A 21,307-nucleotide genomic window follows, 5' to 3' on the forward strand; every position below is an offset into this window, starting at 1 on the left:
CTTTTTCAAATGAAGGAAAACTCCGGAAAGACAGGGCATAGGATGAAGTTAAGAGTTGATAGGCTCAAGAGTAATGTAAGAAAATACTTCTTTACAGAAAAGGATGATAGATGTGTGGAATAATCTCCCAGTGGAAGTGGTGGAGATGAAAACTGTATCTGAATTCAAGATAGCATGGGATAGGCATGAGGGATCTCTTAGGGAAAGGAGGAAATAGCGGATGTTTGTGGATGGGCAGACTGGATGGGCCATTCGGCCTTTATCAGCCATCATGTTTCTAAGTTTGTCTATATATGTTGGAGACAAAAGATTAACCAATACAAAATTGCATTTTCTGAAGCAAAAATGTTTTATTTCAAACAGTTATTTGATAAAGCAGATAATTGTCCAAAATGTTTATTTCAAATTCTCACTTCACTTACCAATACAGAATCAGTTTTGACTACTTCTGAAGCCTTACAGCCTAATGTTAATGAATTGGCAGATTACTTTCAGTTAACGGTTAAAAATATATGACTTTCCTTTGCTTCTGAGTTTTGCAGTCTTCCTTGCCAGAATATTAGTCTGACCATTGCTAATAATGTTCCAGGAGATAGAAACTGGAACCAATTTTCATCTGTAGTTGAAGAATTGGTAGTTCACACTCTTCAGAAAGCTTCTAAGAAATCATGTTTTCTGGATATTATTGGTCCTTATTATCTGTTAAAGAGACATTTTCTATAACAAAGATATCTGGCTGACTCATTTTGTAAATATAATATTTTCTGAAGGAATCTATCCTGTAGACTTATTAAAGATCATTCTGACCCCTATTTTGAAATCTGTAGGGACTGATTCCTCTAAGGCTAACTACAGGCCAGTTGCAAGTATTTCGTAGCTGTCTAAACCAGTGGTTCCCAATCCTGGAGGACTCCCAGACCAGTCGGGATTTCAGGATAGCCCTAATGAATATGCATGAGAAAGATCTGCATATAATGGAGGTGCCAGGCATGCAAATCTGCTCCATGCATATTCATTAGGGCTATCCTGAAAACCCGACTGGCCTGGGGGTCCTCCAGGACAGGGTTGGGAACCACTGGTCTAAACCTTTAGAATTTTTGGTAAATATTCAACTTACAGATTTCATTACTTCTACTATACATTACATCCTATGCAACATGTGTTATACAGTACAGAATCATTAATATTCGAGTTAGTTTCCGAGGTCAATTTATACTCTGTCCTCCTTACTTCCATTGCTTTCAGTGGAAGTAAAGCCCAGATGTCTCAATCTGTCCTCTTTTTTCTAGAGACATAAGGTAACCCTAACTAAGTCCATATGCTTTTGTAGGACTAGAAATATGCAAACATACATGAACTGAAGAGAGTTGTTCATTTGATTGTAATATTATTGTAAACCCTCACATATTCAGGGATTCAGGACAGAAACTAGGGAAGAGACCCCCAAAACCTCCCTTTAGGCTATGCTCCCTTTACTTGAGACAGGCTTGTTTCCCCCCCCCCCCCCCTCATGTGACATAGGGGCCCAGGGCACTTGTCCTTGTTGTCATCCCTTAAGACCAGTCCTGGCCCTCAGTCATCATACTTGTTAGGTGAGGCAGTCCAGAGTTTATTCATGGGTAAATGATAGACTTATGCATGCTGGAGGTGCTGCAATTTCTCTTTTCATGCTGCAAGAGTTCAATATTCAGATTCCAGGCTGAAGTGCCATATATCCCAAATAACACACAGGAAAGGAGAATGTCAAGGGGATTAAAACATCTTCTGGAAGTCTAAATTTAGAAAAATGAGACAAGAAAAGGTAAATTGCAGCTGAAGGGTGGATTTGGGTCCCGATCATCCTCCAAGATCTATATCCATGAGAATTCTTCCTGAGTGGCCTGTGTGCCGTCTGGACAATGTGCTGCGGTGGCAGAAAGGGAAAACAGAATGCTAGGAATGATAAAGAAGGGGATCACAAACAGATCGGAGAAGGTTATCATGCCATAGTACCGGGCCATGGTGCGCCCTCACCTGAAGTACTGCGTCCAGCACTGGTTGCCATACATGAAGAAAGACACGGTACTACTCGAAAGGGTCCAGAGAAGAGCGACTAAAATGGTCAAGGGGCTGGAGGAATTGCCATACAGTGAGAGATTGGAGAAACTGGGCCTCCCTTGAAAAGAGGAGATTGAGAGGAGACATGATCGAAACATTCAAAATACTGAAGGGAATAGACTTAGTAGATAAAGACAGACTGTTCACACTCTCCAAGGTAGGGAGAACGAGTTGAAAGTTGAAAGGGGATAGATTCCATACAAACGTAAGGAAGTTCTTCTTCACCCAGAGAGTGGTGGAGAGCTGGAACGCTCTTCCGGAGTCTGTAGTAGGGGAAAATACCCTCCAGGGTTTCAAGACTAAGCGGGACAAGTTCCTGCTAAACTGGAACGTACACAGGTGAGGCTGGACTCATTTTAGAGCACTGGTCTTCGACCTGGGGGCCGCCGCATGAGCGGACTGCTGGGCACGATGGACCACTGGTCTGACCCAGCAGCGGCAATTCTTACGTTCTCATGTGTGTGACAAAGGCTTTGTTGTGAGCATCTTCTCCTGAAGTTCTCTCTCAGCTTCAGCACTGCAAAACAGCTCCCAGCATGCAGCTCTGTGCATCAACCTGTAGCTTCTTTATAAAGGATAATATTCTGCCACAGACAATTCCAATGAGTGTTTAGATATATTTGAGAAAGAAAAATAAAAGCATTTTTTGCTGTTCAGGAACACAGTCCCCACAAAGACATGGGATCATTAACTGGATCCTTGTGTTATGATTTCTGCATATCTGTCATCCTTCTGGTATAATCTTGGTAAAGCCACAGCTCTGTCTCTGTATGTAAATTCACACAGCAGGTGTTCTGTAGCTTTCAGGCTTCAACCACATGCCTCACACCACACCTTGCAGTGTAAAGCACACACTGTCACATTGCACTGCTGAATTATAATGTGGATCTGCGGTGTTGCTAATTAATGTGAAAAATGCCAGCTTTCTACTTCTGGTGAGTCACTCAATTTTCGTTTAAAACATTTTATTTTCCTGTTCCCTAGTAGCAGTGATTAACATTCAGGTGATAAATCTGCTGATGTGATATTGTGTGTCTGCAATATGCCGTTACCATAATTATGCAACAATGAACTGCCTGCAGAGAAAAGTCCGTTTCACCATTCCGTGATGGCTCTAAGAGAGTGGAAGCCAGGAAAGGGGTGAACGTGTTCTGGTGGGGGTAAAAATAGGGTTCAGAGTGGGGTTTGTTAGGGGTAGGGATTCTGGTGGGACAAAACTGATCAAGGACAGGCATACTGCCATCCGGCTAAGCTCAATTAGAGGACCTCTAGGCTTTACAAGGTACGAATTCATAATTGGGAGAACAAGATTGAACCTGCAATTTTATAATAAGGTTTTTGAGTACTATAAAAATTGTCACACCCAGTGGCTAGCAGAGTTCCTGAACTCAAAGTTGACAGATTTATCAGTTTGGCAGGTCATGAGGTCATCAAAAGAAACTAATAATTTCTTGGCTATAAAAATGTCAATCCGTATTTGCTTCTATTTAAGTAATTGTAGAGAACATTGCCAGAGGAAGTCAGGCTGTTTCTTAAAGACCATTGTCTGCTATTTAAATCCCTAACTTCAAGGGTCAGATCAGTTATGAAGTTTCTCTCATTTTGAGGTTAACCTATGAAAAACATAGAAAAGGCAGTTTATAAACAGGTGTCAAAGTTGGTCCTCAAGGGCTGCAATCCAGTCGGGTTTTCAAGATTTCCCCAATGAATATGCATGAGATCTATGGTTGTCGGGGTTGGGGGGGGTCACAGCTCGCCGGGGCAGGAGGCTTGGGCTCCCTCCTACCCGATCTTGTCAAGGTGGGAGGGATGATTGTATCGCGGCAGGGGAGATAGCCAATCTCTCTTGCCATGATAATGATCCGAAGTGCCGCGGTTGACGGCACTTCAGGATCGTTATCGTGGCAGGAGAGATTGGCTATCTCCCCTGCCGTGATGCAATCACCCCTCTACCCGAACTGCCACAAACCGCGGCAGGAGAGATTGGGCAGCTTTCCTGCCACGGGTCGCGGCAGTTTGGGTAGAGGGGTGATCACCATCGTAGCAGGGGAGATAAGCCATCTTTCCTGCTGCGATGGTTGCTGGGGGGGGGGGGGGGGTAGGTTGCCAGGCCGCTGAGCTAATTGCGGCAGCCTCCATCAGTTCAGCGGGCCCTTTTTTGGCACTTATACCTGTTTTGACTTGGTCTAAATCAAAACGTATAAGTGCCGACTAGGCAACCTGTCAAAATGTTTGGTTATACCTGCTGTACACCTAGGTCTAGGTTGACCCACCTCCCGCCCACCTCCTGCCCTTTCCCCTCCTCTAAAAATGCCTCTTTTCGCTCTATGCGTTTAGAGGCAGGAGAAAGGCCTAAGCTGGTTTTAGATACGTCTATCAGGCTTTTTGATCGTCCAAGTACCCATTTAGGCCACTTTTTAGACTTTTTTTTTATTTTGAGCCCCTTAATCTCCTTTATTCTCTCTTCTCTCCCTTTCCCTTCCTCCTCTCTGCAAGTGCATGAAAATTGGTTACCTAAGGCACTGCTGACCACAGGACACTGGGGAACTCTTTATTCAAAATCTAGGGGGATCTTGGTTGGGATTTTTGTTCACCAAAATCTTCAGGGCGGGTACTGATCCCAACACCTCTGGGAGTATTTTGGATAATAAAACCCCAGGGTGGATTTTTCCCCAGTGAAAAGACTTACAAGAAGTCATAGCAGCAAGTGTTTGAACAGGCCAGGTGGAAAACAGTGGGTGGGCCAGGAAGGGCCTAGCCCATTGTGGCAGATGTAGGCCTGAGAGCCATTAAAAGGCTGAAAGAGAAGCCAGTGGATGGCAATAAGCCAAATAAAGGAAACAAATGGATTGTTTTTGTTGGTATTTTGTGCAAGAACTATGGTTTGCTTGTATTTTTGGAACTCACTTTTTAATTGCTACTAACTTGAGTTGGATGCACTGTCTGAGTTGGATGCACTGTCTGGTGTGGAATAAAGATTTATTTTGTGGCATACCGGTGTTTTGCACTATTTTTAAACTTTATTGCAGTTCTTCCTAGCTACCCAGACCTCGCTTTTGCTTGGCCAAGGTCTGTGTGACTTAAGGTATTAGCCCCTGGACATGTCCAATTGGCCATGCCTGGTCACAATATTTAAATCTTTTTATTAAAGTATAAAAAGGGACAATATCTGTATTCTAAAGAATTGTTTATAAACCACAAATAGAGCCTTCCCTTTCTATTTGGTTTAGGTACAGCCTTCCCAATGATTCAGTTGCCTATGTTTTTACATTACCTGGGAAGGTAACTGGATTGTCTTTCAGACATGGGTGTAGAAGATAACCTAATCTTTGTAGTGGATGAATAAGTGTCTATTAAATGTTAGAAATGTTCCTTGATGCCAGCATTAATGGATGAATCTGCTGCAGTAACAGTAAGATGCTTATGCAACTGGGTACATGATGGAAGGATGTTGCAAATGGCAGACAAGGCACAAATGATGTCATTTAACAGTAGATACGTACAACGATGTAGGCAAAATTTATTGTGACAACCAAACAGGGGACCCAACACGGTCCGTGTTTCGGACAACCTTTGTCAGGGGTCCTATTAGGTACAGATATAACATAAAACACAATATTAAAAATACAATATTATAAACAGATATAATGATAATAAAGGTAAAAAGATCATCTGGTTGTTTTACCTTTATTATTTGTTATCTTTTTACCTTTATTATCATTATATCTGTTTATAATATTGTATTTTTAATATTGTGTTTTATGTTATATCTGTACCTAATAGGACCCCTGACGAAGGTTGTCCGAAACACGGACCGTGTTGGGTCCCCTGTTTGGTAAAAAGGTTTTAATATATAGTTTGGTTGTCACAATAAATTTTGCCTACATCGTTGTACATATCTGCAGTTTTGGCTTGTTTTTTCCTGGTTGGTTTTTTCACTGCAGACAAGGTTGGACTCCCCTCTTTTTGTTTCTGTCATTTGTCAGTACTCATAATTCATTGAAATCCAAAAGCAACTTCTGCAGTTAATTTTAATCATTAAATTTGGCTGCCAATTGTCTAAGATCTGTTAAGTTTTTACATATTGATACTAGTCTCAAGTTTTTAGAGAATGACATGGGGACAGTTTGTCCCTATCCCCGCAGGCTCGGTCCCAGTCTCCGCCCCGTCCAGGTGGACGCTGTCCCCATCCCCTCAGGCTCTGTCTCTGTCCCCATCCCACAGGTACCCGTCCCCGTGTCATTCTCTAGTGCACAGGTGTCAAAGTCGGTCCTCGAGGGCCAGAATCCAGTCGGGTTTTCAGGATTTCCCCAATGAATCTGCATAAGATCTATTTGCATGCATTGCTTTCAATGCATATTCATTGGGGAAATCCAGAAAACCCGACTGGATTCCGGCCCTCGAGGAGGGACTTTGACACCCCTGCTCTAGTGTAAACACTATCCTATAAATTACAGTAGGTGAACTATTGGCACCTAAATTTAGGTGGAAGAAAAACAAAGAGCAGACCTTTTAAAGAAGTAGTCTTTATTAGCTCCTTAAAACACTCCCAGGTTTTAAACACTGTTGCCTGACGTGGCTAAATTTCATAGGTTGCCTGTGTCGGGGATAATAATACCAAGTGGTGTTTCACTCTTACTTCATCAACTAGTTGCCGCATCCTGTTGTCATCCTCAGCAGAGAGTGGTTTAGCCAAGTTGGTGAAGCAATAGTGAAACAAAACTTGGCATTCACTGCCCCTAACACAGCCGACTGTTCAAGGTTCAAGTGATAAAGTATGGTCAAACTGAATTCCCCAAATTTACCTCCCTCCCTTTATAAAACCTCACAAGAGGTTTTTAGTGCCGGCTGGTGCGCTGAATGCTCTGTGTCGTTCAGACACTCGTAGGAACTCTATGACCACTGGAGCAGCGCAGAGAATTCAGGGGGGATTAAATTGTGAGAGAAAATTTGTATTCTCTGTTTAACATAGGGATCTCAAAGTCCCTTCTTGAGGGCCGCAATCCAGTCAGGTTTTCAGGATTTCCCCAATGAATATGCATTAAAAGCAGTGCATGCACATAGATCTCATGCATATTCATTGGGGAAATTCTGAAAACCCGATTGGATTGCGGCCCTCGAGGAGGGACTTTGAGACCCCTGACTGGGTAACTGAGTTATTGTAGACAAGATCAGACTGACCTCTGACTATTAAGAACTTTGTTTTATCCTTGTTTAACTTCAATAAATGATTCAACATCCAAGCTTCAATTATTTTTGTACAACTGTGTCTCATGTCCTTAGATGATTCGAGGGAAGTATGTATAGAAATTAGAACTGTAATGCCATATATGTCGGGCTCCTTTTATGAAGGTGCACTAGCGTTTTTAGCGCACACACCGGATTAGCGCGTGCTATAATGTGCGCTAACTGAAAAACTACTGCCTGCTCAAGAGGAGGCAGTAGCGGCTAACGTGCGTGGCATTTTAGCGCGCGCTATTCCGTGCGTTAAGGCCCTAACGTGCCTTCGTAAAAGGAGCCCTTAGATGAAGGCCCAAAAACCTTCTCTTTCAAGTTCCAGTCCAAAGGAATGCATAAATACATTAAACAATATTGGAGATAGTAGGGAGCCCTGTGGCAACCCACATGGATTTTGCCAGTAATCGGAGAAAACATTATCCATTTTAACCTTGTACGGTAGGTTCTATTTATTAAAAAGCCACAGGACCAATTTAAAACAGTTCCCTTTATGCCATCCAAAATTTTGTAGAAACATATTATGGTCCACTAACTCAAAAGTGCATGAAAGACTGAGCAGCATTATGATTGCCTGCTTTCCTTCATTGACTAACATGCGGGTTAGTCAATGTGGCAGAGATCCTACCACAGTTTCACTACTATAATTAATGCAGAAACTGGATTGTGGAAAAGAATCTAAATATTCCATCAGCTCTTTGGCCACTAGGCCTTCGATAAGTTTAAAAATAAAGAAATAGATGCCAAAGGCCTACAGTCAGATGCATGTTGGCAGGATTCTTTTCTACAGTATGGGTGTTAAAATAATCTCACCCATATGGATAGGAAAAAGTACCTGAAGATAGTAATGATTATAATGAATCTAAAACAAAAACTCTGAATGTCATTGATGCTATTTTCATAATGTATGTAGGACAAGTATCAAGTAGGCTATAAGAATCTTCGTACATACTTTTTATATAATGTATTCACTTCTATCTATTTAAGAGGGGATTAATCTTTCTAAAGTGTGTCTACTGGTATGTGATCTTTTCTGCAACTTGCTTCTCACAGGTTCTTCATGTAACCATCTCTCTCTCCCCTTGAATCCATTCAGAATTCTACTGCACAACTTACATTCTGCCGATTGCTATGCCCACATTACTCCTTTCCTCAAGTCACTTCATTGGCTCCCTATCCATTTCCACATACAGTTCAAACTCCTCCTATTGACAAGTGCATTCACTCTGCAGCTCCTCAATATCTTTCCCCTCTTATCTCTTCCTATACTCCTCCTTGGGAACTTCGTTCATCAGGCAAGTCTCTCTTATCTGTACCCTTCTCCTCTTCTGCCAACTCCAGACTTATGTTCCTTCTCCCTTGCTGCGCCATACAGCTGGAACAGACTGCCTGAGTCAGTACATCAAGCCCTGTTCCTGGCAGTATTCAACTCCAGACTAAAAGCCCACCTTTTTGAGACTGCTTTTAACTCCTAACACCCACTCACTTATATAATACCCATGCCTGAGAAACTTTCTAACCCTCTACTTGTCCTGCTATCTGTTTGATTAGATCGTAAGCTCTACTGAGCAGGGACTGTCACTTGAATGCTTTAATGTACAGTGCCGCATATGTCTAGCAGCACTATAGAAATAAGTACAGTAAAACCTTGGTTTACAAGCATATGAAAACATGCTTGTAATCCAAAACACTCGTATAGTGAAGCAAATTTCCCCATAAGAAATAGTGGAAACGCAAGATGATTCGTTCCACAACCCAAAAACTTTAATACAAAATACTGTATGTATTTGTATTTCAAGACATTGCTCATTTAGAATAGTCACTACACTCCCGCAGCGTCAGAGAGAGACGAATCATTGGCTCAGTTGTGGTGATGTGATGCATGTATACCATACTGTATGTACTCATATTGCAAGACCTCGATTGTTTATCAAGTTAAAATTTAATAAAATGTTTTGCAAAATACTTGAATACCAAATTACTTGCAATCCATGGTTTTACTGTAGTAGTAGTAGTAGTAGTAGTATTTGTACTTTCAATCTCAATCAATGAGAAATCAGAGGCTGCTACAAATCTTTAGAAATATGTCCTTGGGTTTTATATTGATAATATTCATTCCTGCATGTCTTCTTTTAGATGGGGGAATCCTTATATTGAATGGATGAGGAGAAATAATTAAATCGGGGTATAGCCATTGTAATATATTACTGTAGATGACTCTGTCTGTACTTCAATCAGATTAATAGATGCAAGAACTGTGAAGAATAAAAACCAATGTATGATTGGGTCTATGGCAGATCTTTCCAAACTGTGGGTTATGACCCAAAAAGGGATCACAAGGTCCATATTTGGGTCACGACTTGGTCAGGTTGAAAAGAATAACCTCATTGGCCAGCACTTCCTCATGAGTCTGCACTAGAATTATGTCTCTGTGGGCTCCATGTAAAGTGGAGGTTGATGGTAGCATTGACTGTGAGGCTATAGGAGAGCCAGGAGTAACGGCCACATGCTGTCTGTGGATGTGATAATGGTAGCAGGGGCCACAGATATTTGATTGGCACTGGTTCCTTATTAATGAGTCAGAGGCATAGATCATAGGTCTAACCGAAACCTGGTGGAGGGAGGGGATTAGTCATATTTGTCACTTTGGCTGCTGTCGGGTTATGTCTCTGTTTCCCTCTCTCAGGAGTTTGAGAGGGGTGGGCTGGTGTTTCTGTATGATAAAACTGTGACAGTGGTACCAGCCTTTTTTTTTTGTGTGCTTTATGATGTGGTTGTGGAAGTTAGGAATGGTTTACTTAGTCCATCTTTATATAAAGCTTCATAGACCTCAGTGGTGTAACTGTGTGAAAATCAAGTTTCAACACATACAGTATATTCTACACCAAAGATCGTTATTGGCCCAAAAATATTTCAAAAGTGCTTAAAGTGCAATTTTCATAAATAGTTTTAATAAATAGAAATACTCATCTTAAATGTGCAAGAAAATGCGACTCGGGGGTATGTACTCCGACATAGATCCATGTTTCGCCGGATGGTTGTATCAAGGAATCCCCCTTTAAGTCAGCCAGAGCGATGTCTCCCACGTTTCCAAGTTCATGCAGGAACTTGGAAACACGGGAGACATCGCTCCGGCCGACTTAAAGGAGGAATCCTTGATAAAGTCATTCGGCGAAACATAGCTCTGTCGGAGTACATACCCCCGAGTCGCGTTTTCTTGCACATTTAAGATTAGTATTTCTATTTATTAAAGCTATTTATGAAAATTGAATACTTAAAAAATTTTTGGACCGATAACGATCTGTGTGTATTGAAACTTGATTTTCACACAGTTACACCACTGAGGTCTATGAAGCTTTATATAAAGATGTTACTCTTAGGTCGTCTTCTTTGAATAAATGCGAATGCTGTGTTGACCTTAGCAAAGACCATATTAGCATAATTACTGTTGCTTAGTCCATTACATTTGGCACTTTTTGTGCACTAATCCTCCATCACTTTTCCTTCAAGATTGGGATAGTGCATCAGACACTAGTTGTGGTGGTAATCTGCTTTCCTGAGGCTTTAGTTTTGGAGGATTCTGATGTGCTTACATATCGACCAAGCTGTCAACATTTTTTTGTCTGTGCTTTATGATCTGGATCTGTGACAGGTCATCCAGAGCCAGTAAAGTGCTGCAAGTTTGTACCTTAACTCATAGGGTCTTATATGCAAGGACACCACCCTATTTGGCTGTCAATCTCTCCTTATGTGCCTGGAAGAGCACTTAGATCATTGATGGACCATAGGTAGGCCCATGGGCGTCGGAATGAGGGAAGGCCGCGGCCTCCCTCAAAGATTGGTGATTGGAAGAGTTGGTTATGATTAGCTCTATTCCCTCACCCACCTCCTCCCACCCGTGCTGTAATTTTAAGTCTTTGGGCAGCTGCCGTGCAGTGTCAACGAGCGTCGCTGCACAATGAAAACTTCCGGGGCAGGCCTGCTTGTTGATGCTTTGCGGCAGCTGCCTGAAGACATAAAATTACAGTGAATGGGAGGAGGCGGTGGGGGAGTCAGGAGCTGGAGAGAGAAATGCTGCAGGATCCTGCTGGGTGGAGCCCTTGGGGCCCCCCCCCCAAACAATAAAGCATTCCGCTGCCTTATGGGTAGGCCATCCCTGCACTGTCTGAAGGCCACATATACTAGTGCTTTTTCTTGTATGTTTGTTTGGCTTACCCGGGCTCTTTGAAATCAGCGCCCATTATTTTTTTTTGTTGGCCACAGAACCTTTCAAGAAATGTAAGATAATGTTAAATACCTTTCTATTTACAAAAGTTTTGGGGGGCTCAGGGTAAGGGCCCATTCAGATATACCTAAAGGGAAAGAATGTTTGTCTCAGTTTGCATTTAGTGGTGCTCCTTTTGTTTCCTGACCTTTCCTATCAGAATTTGTGTTTTCTTTTCTGTTTCTATACCTGTATTGACCTGCTCATGATTTGACAGCATATCAAGATTTAAGAAATGATGATTGAAAAACAGTAGCATAAGTTAAGACAATAGAATCACCTGAATCGAAGGCATTCCTCAGATTCCTTCCCAGCAGTCGCACTAGCTGGGAAGGCTGCAGAGGATAAATGGTGCAATCTTATTCATACCAGCAATATTATATAATGGTTTAATTCTAACACTTGGTCTCAGAAAAGGCAGTGAGGTAAAAATTGCTGGTGATTATGTATTAACTGGATTCTATATCATGCACCTTTTGCTCTGCTCTTATATAAATTGGTTCCTACTGATTCAGCTAATTGGGGTTTTTTGGTGTTTTTTTTTTTTTTTTTCACTTACTCTCCTAGTCCTGAAACCCACATTTTAGCTGAGTCTCCCCCCCACCCAATTTTTCTTTATCTTTTTTTGTCTTGGTTAGATTGAGGATTCCGCTGAGAAAGTGCCACCTATGCTTGTCTCTTTATAACTGGTTACTCTTGATAATATTGTAGAGATACCAATGGTAGTCGATCTCAGTGGATTGTGTCGGTGACGTACCCAAGTCTGATTTTTTTTTTTTTTTTGGTAGGGCCAAGGTTAACATGAGTGGATACTAGGAACTGTGGAAATTGACATCACCTCTAGTTCTCTTGTCAGGCTCCTCCAGTTTTCCTCTCAGATTCTCCCATGATTCCCTGTGGTCAAGTTCCAGGAACCTACTGACAGTATGTGAACAAGACCTCTCCTTACCTCTCTTGTGGGGTTCTAAGAGGTGGAGATGGGGGAAACTCTTACAGAACATAGATATCACACTTCCGTTGCTTCTTATCCTTGCTCCCAGATGTCACAGTCACTTCAAAGAACTCCACTGACCACTCCAGAAGAATGTATACCCAATAAAAAAATATTTTCTTAGTGAATTACCCCCCCCCCCCTTTTTACAAAACCTTGCAAGAGGTTTTTAGCGCTGGCCAATGTGCTGAATGCTCTGCGCTACTCTGACGTTCATAGGAACTCTATGACCTTCGGAGCAGCGGAGCATTCAGCGTGCTGGCTGGTGCTTAAAATCTCTTGCGCGGTTTTTTTTAAATGGGGGAAGGGGGGTAAAGGGATTAATGCAATTCATCTGTTGTATTTCTTAGACATTATGTAGGAAAATCAAACTAAGAAGATAACAGCATGAAAATGACACTTGGCATCTCTTCTTCTGTCACCCATCTCCTATGTTTGAATTTGTATTCCTCGTCTCTTAAATTCTGGATTCTTTGCTTCTTCTGGGACTCATTGAATCCTCTACTAAGATTTTGTCTACCACTATTGGGACAGCCACCCCTTGATTCTGAAGGTAACTCTCACTCCACTTCTTCTCTGTTGATTTCCTGAACCCTAGAAGACTCTGCTCTGGCATTCTTTCCAAACTTTTGCTATACTCTACCTTCTTCTGAGGCTCCCCCAATATACACCTTTTCTCTTGGAAGACAACTCATCTCTGGTACTCACTGCACATCCCTTGCCTGCAACTTCCACCTCTGGCACTGTCTGCAAACTTCAAATTCTTTCCCGAGCCAGAAAGGAGGTAAGACCCAACTACTCTGTTTTTCCTTTACACCCCCCCCCCCAAGGTCAGTTCTGGTATTTAAAGATTCACCTTCCAGATGACCTTTCCCTTGAGTATCCAGTCTGTTTTTGGGAAGCAGAAAAGAGGCAAAAAGACTTCTTATCTCTAAAACACCTTACAGACTAGTCAGTGACCTCATCAGTGGCCACATCCCCAAGGAGACAGCCCAAATTAACTCACCGTCTTATTTACACTCCTATTGACAAAGGGAAGTGGTAATCCTGTAGTAAAATAGTATCCATTTAGGAAAATTTAATGACAAGCTTTAAACAAGTAAGAACAGAATACTAAAGCTGTCTTTGAGAGCTCCTCTATCTGTCATTTCCCTCCTGTAGCCACTGTCTCACTCCTTCCATAATAGGTGTATTTTCTGACTCCTCCAGACTGTGTGACCTTTCCAGCAGCCACTAGCCTCCAGTAGTAGGATGTCAAGCATCTTGTCAAAGTTCTGAATCTTTCCCCAGCATCTTTATCTCCTCTTTGTCTGCATTTCATTCTGATTGTCTCATTAAACTGCAAGCTTCAAAAGCAGAAACCATCTATTTTGTGCGTCCGCAAGGTGTAACTGACAGTAATGGAGCTCTGAAGTGAACCTTCTCGGAAAAAAACACCTTTTTCTCATTGCTTTTTTCCTCATTTATTTTGGCTTCTTTGTCCCCTTTACCTCCCCAGAGGAGACTGCTGCTGTGATTCAGCTTTTGGGCGGAGAGCTGAAAAGGAAGTCTGCTCCAAGACTGAGTTGTTCAGTGCCTCACTGTGCTGTGGTGCAAGCCTTTCTGCTAGAGAGTCAGAGTGCACCATCTTTGTGACAGAACTAAACATCAGCTATGCCACCGGGTCAACCCATGTTTGGGGGGGGGGAGGGTGAATGTAAACTGGGAAATGTGATCTTCAGATGGATGATCGTTGTGCATAGAAGGATATTTCCTTTTTTTTGTTACACAGAACTTTCTGTACCCCAGTTCGTTTGCAGAAGTTAGATTGTTCTAAATCTAATAGATGCTGGCACTGCCATCTTGCAATAGGGACACTGGATCATCTGTTGTTCCATTGTCCTTTGATACTCAATTTTTGGAGGTCGATATGGGGACATATTAATAACATACTAGAATCATTGATTCCATTAACTTATGATGTAGTCATCTGTGGGATAATATTGCATATTAAACCGCCGTTGGACCAGAATAAATACCGATTTTTCCTTATTATGACCGGGATTGCCATGCAAATGGTTACCCACAATTGGAAAAATTGGGATCGGCTTAGTTTTACCTTTTGGTGGGCGAATTTATGTTTGTGTAATAAGTATGAGAAAATGAACGCTGACATGTTGGGGCATAATAATTTATTCAGATTAGTTTGGGGTCCATTAACAACTTTTGTTACTTCGGCATAGTTGGCTTTTACCTTAAACTAACTTTAGATTTATACACACATCCAGGTGGGGTGGGGTTATCTCCTTTGTTTTATTCCTTGATTGAATGTACATAAGAATTTCCGCTGCTGGGTCAGACCAGTGGTCCATCGTGTCCAGCAGTCCTCTCACGTGGCGGCCCCCAGGTCAAAGACCAGTGCTCTAAATGAGTCCAGCCTCACCTGCATACGTTCCAGTTTAGCAGGAACTTGTCCAACTTTGTCTTGAATCCCTGGAGGGTGTTTTTCCCTATAACAGACTCTGGAAGAGCATTCCAGTTTTCTATCACTTTCTGGGTGAAGAAGAACTTCCTTACATTTGTACGGAATCTATGCCCTCTCATTCTCCCTACCTTGGAGAGGGTGAACAATCTGTCTTTATCTGCTAAGTCTATTCCTGTAAGTATTTTGAATGTTTCGATCATGTCCCCTCTGTCTCCTCTTTTCAAGGGAGAAGAGGCCCAGTTTCTCCGATCTCTCCCTATACGGCAACTCCTCCAACCCCTTAACCATTTTAGTCACTCTTCTCTGTCCTTATTCATGTATGGTGACCAGTGCTGGACACAGTACTCAAGGTGAGGGCGCACCATGGCCTGGTACAGCGGCATGATAACCTTCTCCGATCTGTTCGTGATCCCCCTTCTTAATCATTCCTAGCATTCTGTTTGCCCTTGCCGCCGCCGCGCATTGCGTGGATGGCTTCATCGACTTGTCGATCAGAACTCCCAAGTCTCTTTCCTGGGAGGTCTCTCCAAGTACCGTCCCGGACATCGTGTATTCATGCATGAGATTTTTGTTCCCGACATGCATCACTTTACACTTATCCATGTTGAACCTCATTTGCTATGTCGATGCCCATTTCTCAAGCTTGATTGTCACGTTGCAGATCTTTGCAATCCCCCCTGTGTCTTCACTACTCTGAATAACTTCGTATCATCTGCAAATCACCTCACTTGTCGTACCAATGTCCAGATATTTTATAAAGATGTTGAAGAGCACGGGTCCAAGCACCGAGCCCTGCGGCACCCCACTGGTGACGCTCTTCCAGTCCAAGTATTGTCCATTTACCCCCATTCTCTGTTTCCTATACTCTAGCCAGTTTTTAATCCACTTGAGTATTTCACCCTCGATTCCAGGGCTCGCAATTTTCTAAAGTAGGCGTTTATGTGGAACCTTGTTGAACACCTGAAAATCCAGATATACAATGCCGACCGGTCGCTCTTGTCTATCTGCCTGTTTACTCGCTCGAAGAAGTGCAGCAAGTTTGTCAAGCCATGCTGGCTGGTCCTCATCGGACCATGTCTGTCAAGGTGATCAGTGATGCGGTCCTTTATCAGCGCCTCTACCATATTTCCCGGTACTGAGGTCAGACTCACCGGTTTGTAGTTTCCCGGATCTCCCCTCAAACCTTTTTTGAAGATCGGCGTAACATTCGCCACCTTCCAGTCTTCCATAATCTTTCCCGATTTGATCAACAGATTGGCTATTAGTTGAATCAGTTCAGCTATAGTCTTTTTCAGTTCCTTGATGACCCTTAGATGGATGCCATCTGGTCCCGGGGATTTATCGCTCTTAAGCCTATTAATCTGCCTGCATACCTCTTCTAGACTAAACGTCAACCCTGTCAGTTTCCAGTCTTCGTTTCCAGCATATAGCCTGATAGGTTCCAGTATGCTGTACACTAGAAGGGAGGGGTGGGGGGTAATTCGTTTTGTATTGTTACTGATGGGGATTGTAAGTGCTGATTATGATTATTAATGTATGTATAATTTTATGCACTTTGGATTAGCCTTGAAAATTTAATAAAGATAAAAAAGAAGGATATTTCCAAATTCCCATTGCATTCTCTTTAGCAGGATTTATCAGTTTATCAGTGATACTTACCTACAGTACAAATCTTTTGAAATTTTGAGCTAAATATTGCATACTTCTGATCTTACTTAACCTGTTGCTGTTCAAGGAAGAGAGATGGAGGAAAGATTTCAGTCTATGAAAAAGGTCCAACCATGGGAGTAAAATATTGGAACTCTAGTTTTAATAATGAATGGTTTTGATTTCTCTCTAAGGTTTCTTAAATGCCTGACTATTTTCAGCTATAAAAATGTCAGCTTGGCACATGTTAACATTTTTAAACATATTTGCATAAATGCAATGTTAAAGGAGCTTATGAAGCAAAAAAACTTTTTGAAGGATTTCATGAGCTCTGGGTTCTGTTGACGCGGGACAGTTGAAAATAAAAGCTTGAAGGGCAATATTCAGTCAGGCGCTGAGCGGGGGAATTCTATGAATGGTGTTCAGAAATGGGCACCTTATATAGAATAGTGCTTAGCACTGATTCCCGCACCTAACTCTGGGCACCAGATTGATGTCTGCTGAAACCTGGTGTGGAGGAGTAGCCTAGTGGTTAGGGCTACATCCTCGGCCCCCTGAGGCTGCAGGTTCAAGCCCCAGGTACATTAGATAGATTGTGAGCCCACTGGGACAGATAAGGAGAAATACTTGAGTACCTGAATGTAAACCACTTTTGTTATAAGCAGTGTATAAATAAATGCTAGCACCTATGTTAGGTGTGCTGAGCCATTTATAACACTGTGTCCAAATTTTAGGAACACCCCTGATCCCACCCATATCCCTCCCATGGCTTTACCCCCTTTTGAGATATGTGCTAAGGGAGTTGGGTATCCAGTGGTGTAGAATTACATGCAGCTGGTTATGCATACAAATCCTAATTGGCGCCAATTAATGTCAATAAGCGGTTCTTGGCATCCAGTTATTGACTGATTGGCTCATTATTCAATTAAGTTGCATGCACTTCTTGAGAGCGTGCCCAAATTTGGTTGCCCAAATCTGGGGGTGAATATATAATTTCAAAAGGTTATTCATTTAAAGTTTATATATATATTCAGCTAACTCCGGGGTGGGGAACGAAGGCTGCAATCCAGTCGGGTTTTTAGGATTTCCCCAGTGAATATACATGAGATCTATTTGCATGCACTGTCTCCAAGTTATGCAGACATAACACATGCATATCCATTGGGGAAATCCTGAAAACTTGACTGGATTGTGGCCTTTGTTCACCACCCCTGAGCTAACCTATCCGTCTAAGGCAGTCGTTCTCAACCTTGTCCTGGAGGACCACCAGCCAGTTGAGTTTTCAGGCCCTTACGTGAAATGGCTGAATAAGCACAAAATAACTTTGAATGGATATGTTCTTTATTTGTGCAATTTATGCATTTCACTCAGTCATATGGAGAGTTGCTGAACTTTACTGCTGTCTGCATCACTTTAAGCTCTACCTCCTAAAATGACCCTAACCCCACCTCTACTCATATGAATAAATTTTGCTGTACAATATAGAGACATTTGCTCCCTAGATTGGAATTTTCATCACAAACCACTTTCTGCGGTCAGGACCCACTGCTAACTCCCTAAATGGTTTTTAAATTTGGCTTCTTGGTTTTTCAAACCATGTGAAGAGAGCATAATACCAGGTAGTTAAACAAGAAATACATCCATTACAAAAAGATTACTTTTCTGCTTTTCCTTTTTTTTCCTTTTGTTTCCAAATATTTCAGCAATGTGACACAGAGGCCCTTCTACTAATAATGGTGTGCTAAGTAGTATGTGAATTAATGTGTGGAAAACTTATCATGCTGGCATTGACAGCAATTCACATGCCAACTGCATACTCCATATGCTAATGGGATGACAAATGGGTGGGCTTTGTCATGGACTGAGCATTGCAGTTCACACATACTAACTTCCTTTTGAAATTTGTATGCTTCAGAAATTTTTGAAATTAGTTTAAATGTGGTGTTATGTATCAGTTTGATCTTTTTGCATCCCGCCTTGAAGCTAATTAAGGGAACTGGCAGGTAATAAGTCCATTATAATATGACATAATGCAGATGAAGTTATCAAATTCTATCTCTAAGTATAATTACTGCATGGTAGATTAAAGGGGGGTGATGGGATTTGATATACCATCTTTTGTGGTTATAATCAAAGTGAATGACATATTATATAGAGGCATTTTTTTTTGTACTGGAGTAATGGAGTATTAAAAAACATGTCCAGATTCACCAGGATCTGCAGTGGGAATTGAATCTAGTTCCTCTGATTCTCAGGGCACTGTGCAAACCACTAGGCTACTGCTTCACTGATGCTAGGAATGTCTCCCCAATAATTACCATGCAGTGCACAAATAACTGGACTTCATTCAAAATATCCCTGAGATTAGTTTACCGCATTTGAAGGTGAATGAGCCAGGGGACTGGGGAAACAGAGTTGAGTAGGGTAGAGCTGAAGTGATTATCGGAAAATAAATGAGAGGTATTGATAACCTTTTCCCTTAACCTCCTGTCTACTCCATTTGAATATATGATTCTTGCCACGATCATCGCAAATTGCATTGTTCTGGCACTGGAGCAGCACCTTCCAGAAGATGACAAGACTCCCATGTCTCGAAGATTAGTAAGTGCATTTTTCCATTTTCTTCTTGTTTGCTTTCTTTTCCATGTTACAGGAGGAAGTGATAGTGATTATTACCGGATGATGAGTAAGTAGATAAGGATGCTTTTATCTCTTTAATTATCATGCATAGGAAGGAACTGTTATTATTCATTTCCCTTTGTCCCTCTTCTTCTTACACCTTTGTTTTCTCTATAACTCTGTTTTTATCTTTGTATTCCTTATGTGTATGAATGCTTCACTCAAAATCGGTAAAAAGTAAAGCTTTACATAATGAGCCACCATTATGTATTTCTTTCTCTAGTCTGTCCATGCATTTGGTAACTAAACTTTATTTGATCAACAGGTGGATAAACTCCTAGGATGTGTCAAATAGATATCAGTGCATATAGCTTTTTTTCCTCATTGCAGCATGTTTTCACCACCCGGATGCATCAAGTCACCAAGCCGTGGACCAATGCTCGGGGGCCAGTGCATTTCAGCAATAGTGGTGGCTATAGTACTACTCTCCCTAGGGTAGCCATATGACTCCTTTGCTGTCAGTTAGTTCGGGCGGGAGTCCAAACGGTGTTTCCTCCTGAAGAAGCTCCAATTCGTGAAACTTGAGTTTTGGGAGGGGGGGTGTCGAGGGAAGTTGAGACAGCAGTAGCAATATTCGCATAAGTTTACAAGACCAGAGCAGTTGTGGGATAGATCCCAGCAACTCCACCGCTTCAGATAAGTACAAGTTGCTTTATTAGCATTTTAAAGAGATGTCTGTATGCAGTGGAACGAGATAGTGGACAGCTGTGATGGTTTCATTAACAACTGGCTCCGTGTTTATTCACTAGAGTTTTTGGTTGTTGGGTCTGAGCTTTTCACACATGCAAATATTATTATGTATTCAAATATTTAAAGAAAAAGTGTTATTAAAACTTTATGAAGTGATAACTGTTTTTGTATTAAGATAAAGATCGCTCAGTTGATATAGTTTTTCATATTTTTTTGAGTTCCAGAAAAAGATTGACATCCAGATTTTACTTCCATTACTTTCAGTGGAAGTAAAACCAGGATGCCTAAATCAGTCCTCCTTTTTCTGGAGCCATATGGCAACTTTAACTCTCCCAAGCTGAAAGCCCCTCTTCTGATTTCCCCCTAATCAAGGCCTCTTCCTTGTGCCATTCCAACCAGATTCCCTCTCCCTTAACCTGAAGAGTTCCCCTAGTGGCAATCCTTCACACAAAGATGCCATCCTGGGCCTACCTAAGTCAAAATCCCTGGTGTCTGGCCCAGGTAGGAGCAGTACCCAGTTGCTCCTGCCCTTTTATATTCTCCATTCTAAATCTCTATTCTTAGATATTAGACTTAATATAAAGCTGCTTCTCCCCAGTTCTAGTATTGGAGGTTTTACCTTGGTCAATCTTCTGGGACTCTTCCCAGTCTCTGTTTTCTCCTTCATAAGCTGGATTCAGTAGTACCACGTCTTGTTAATTCCTTACTCTGCTTCACAGCCCTTATGGTAGGTAGGTTCTGCACTTTCTCGAGACAGTTCAGCAGCTGACTTGGCTCTCTGACACTGGCTCCCACTCCATGTTCTTTAGGGTCAAAGACTATGCTAGTCAAAGACCTCTCTTTCAGTAGATAAAAGGATGTTACAGTGAGGATGGTAAGGAATTGGCCAGGGACTCGGAGCCAAAATGCTGGTCCCCTTGCATTCAGATGCAGTGGTAGTGGATCTGCAGTCAAAGACAAGAAATCCTCCCTTGTACTGGGGATTTGTACCAGCCCAGTTTTCCCCTCCAAGGGATGTGTCCTCCCATCTTCTCAGGAAGACAAGAGTGGCGTAGCAAGGGTGAGAGGTGCCCGGGGCAGAGGTGCCCCCCTGCCTCAATTCTGCCTACCTTGCGCCCCCCCTTGGATCTCTAGTTGATGTTGTTGCTCATGGCGGTCAACAATGTGCTCCGTGTGATCCCGTCAGTTCTCCCTCTGATGTCACTTCCTATATGCAGCACCCGGAAATGATATCAGCAGG

General features: G+C 42.1%; 1 protein-coding gene across 1 annotated transcript in view; it reads left to right on the top strand.

The window, feature by feature from the left end:
• Positions 1 to 21,307, top strand: part of CACNA1E (calcium voltage-gated channel subunit alpha1 E) — a 791,083-nt gene that overhangs the window by 98,525 nt on the left and 671,251 nt on the right. Inside the window, exon 2 of the mRNA XM_033915447.1 lies at positions 19,194 to 19,299. Coding sequence (XP_033771338.1) covers positions 19,194 to 19,299 — 106 coding nt within the window. The remainder of the gene's footprint in view (positions 1 to 19,193; positions 19,300 to 21,307) is intronic.

This window comes from Geotrypetes seraphini, chromosome 12, assembly GCF_902459505.1.
Source record: "Geotrypetes seraphini chromosome 12, aGeoSer1.1, whole genome shotgun sequence".
NCBI lineage: Eukaryota > Metazoa > Chordata > Amphibia > Gymnophiona > Dermophiidae > Geotrypetes > Geotrypetes seraphini.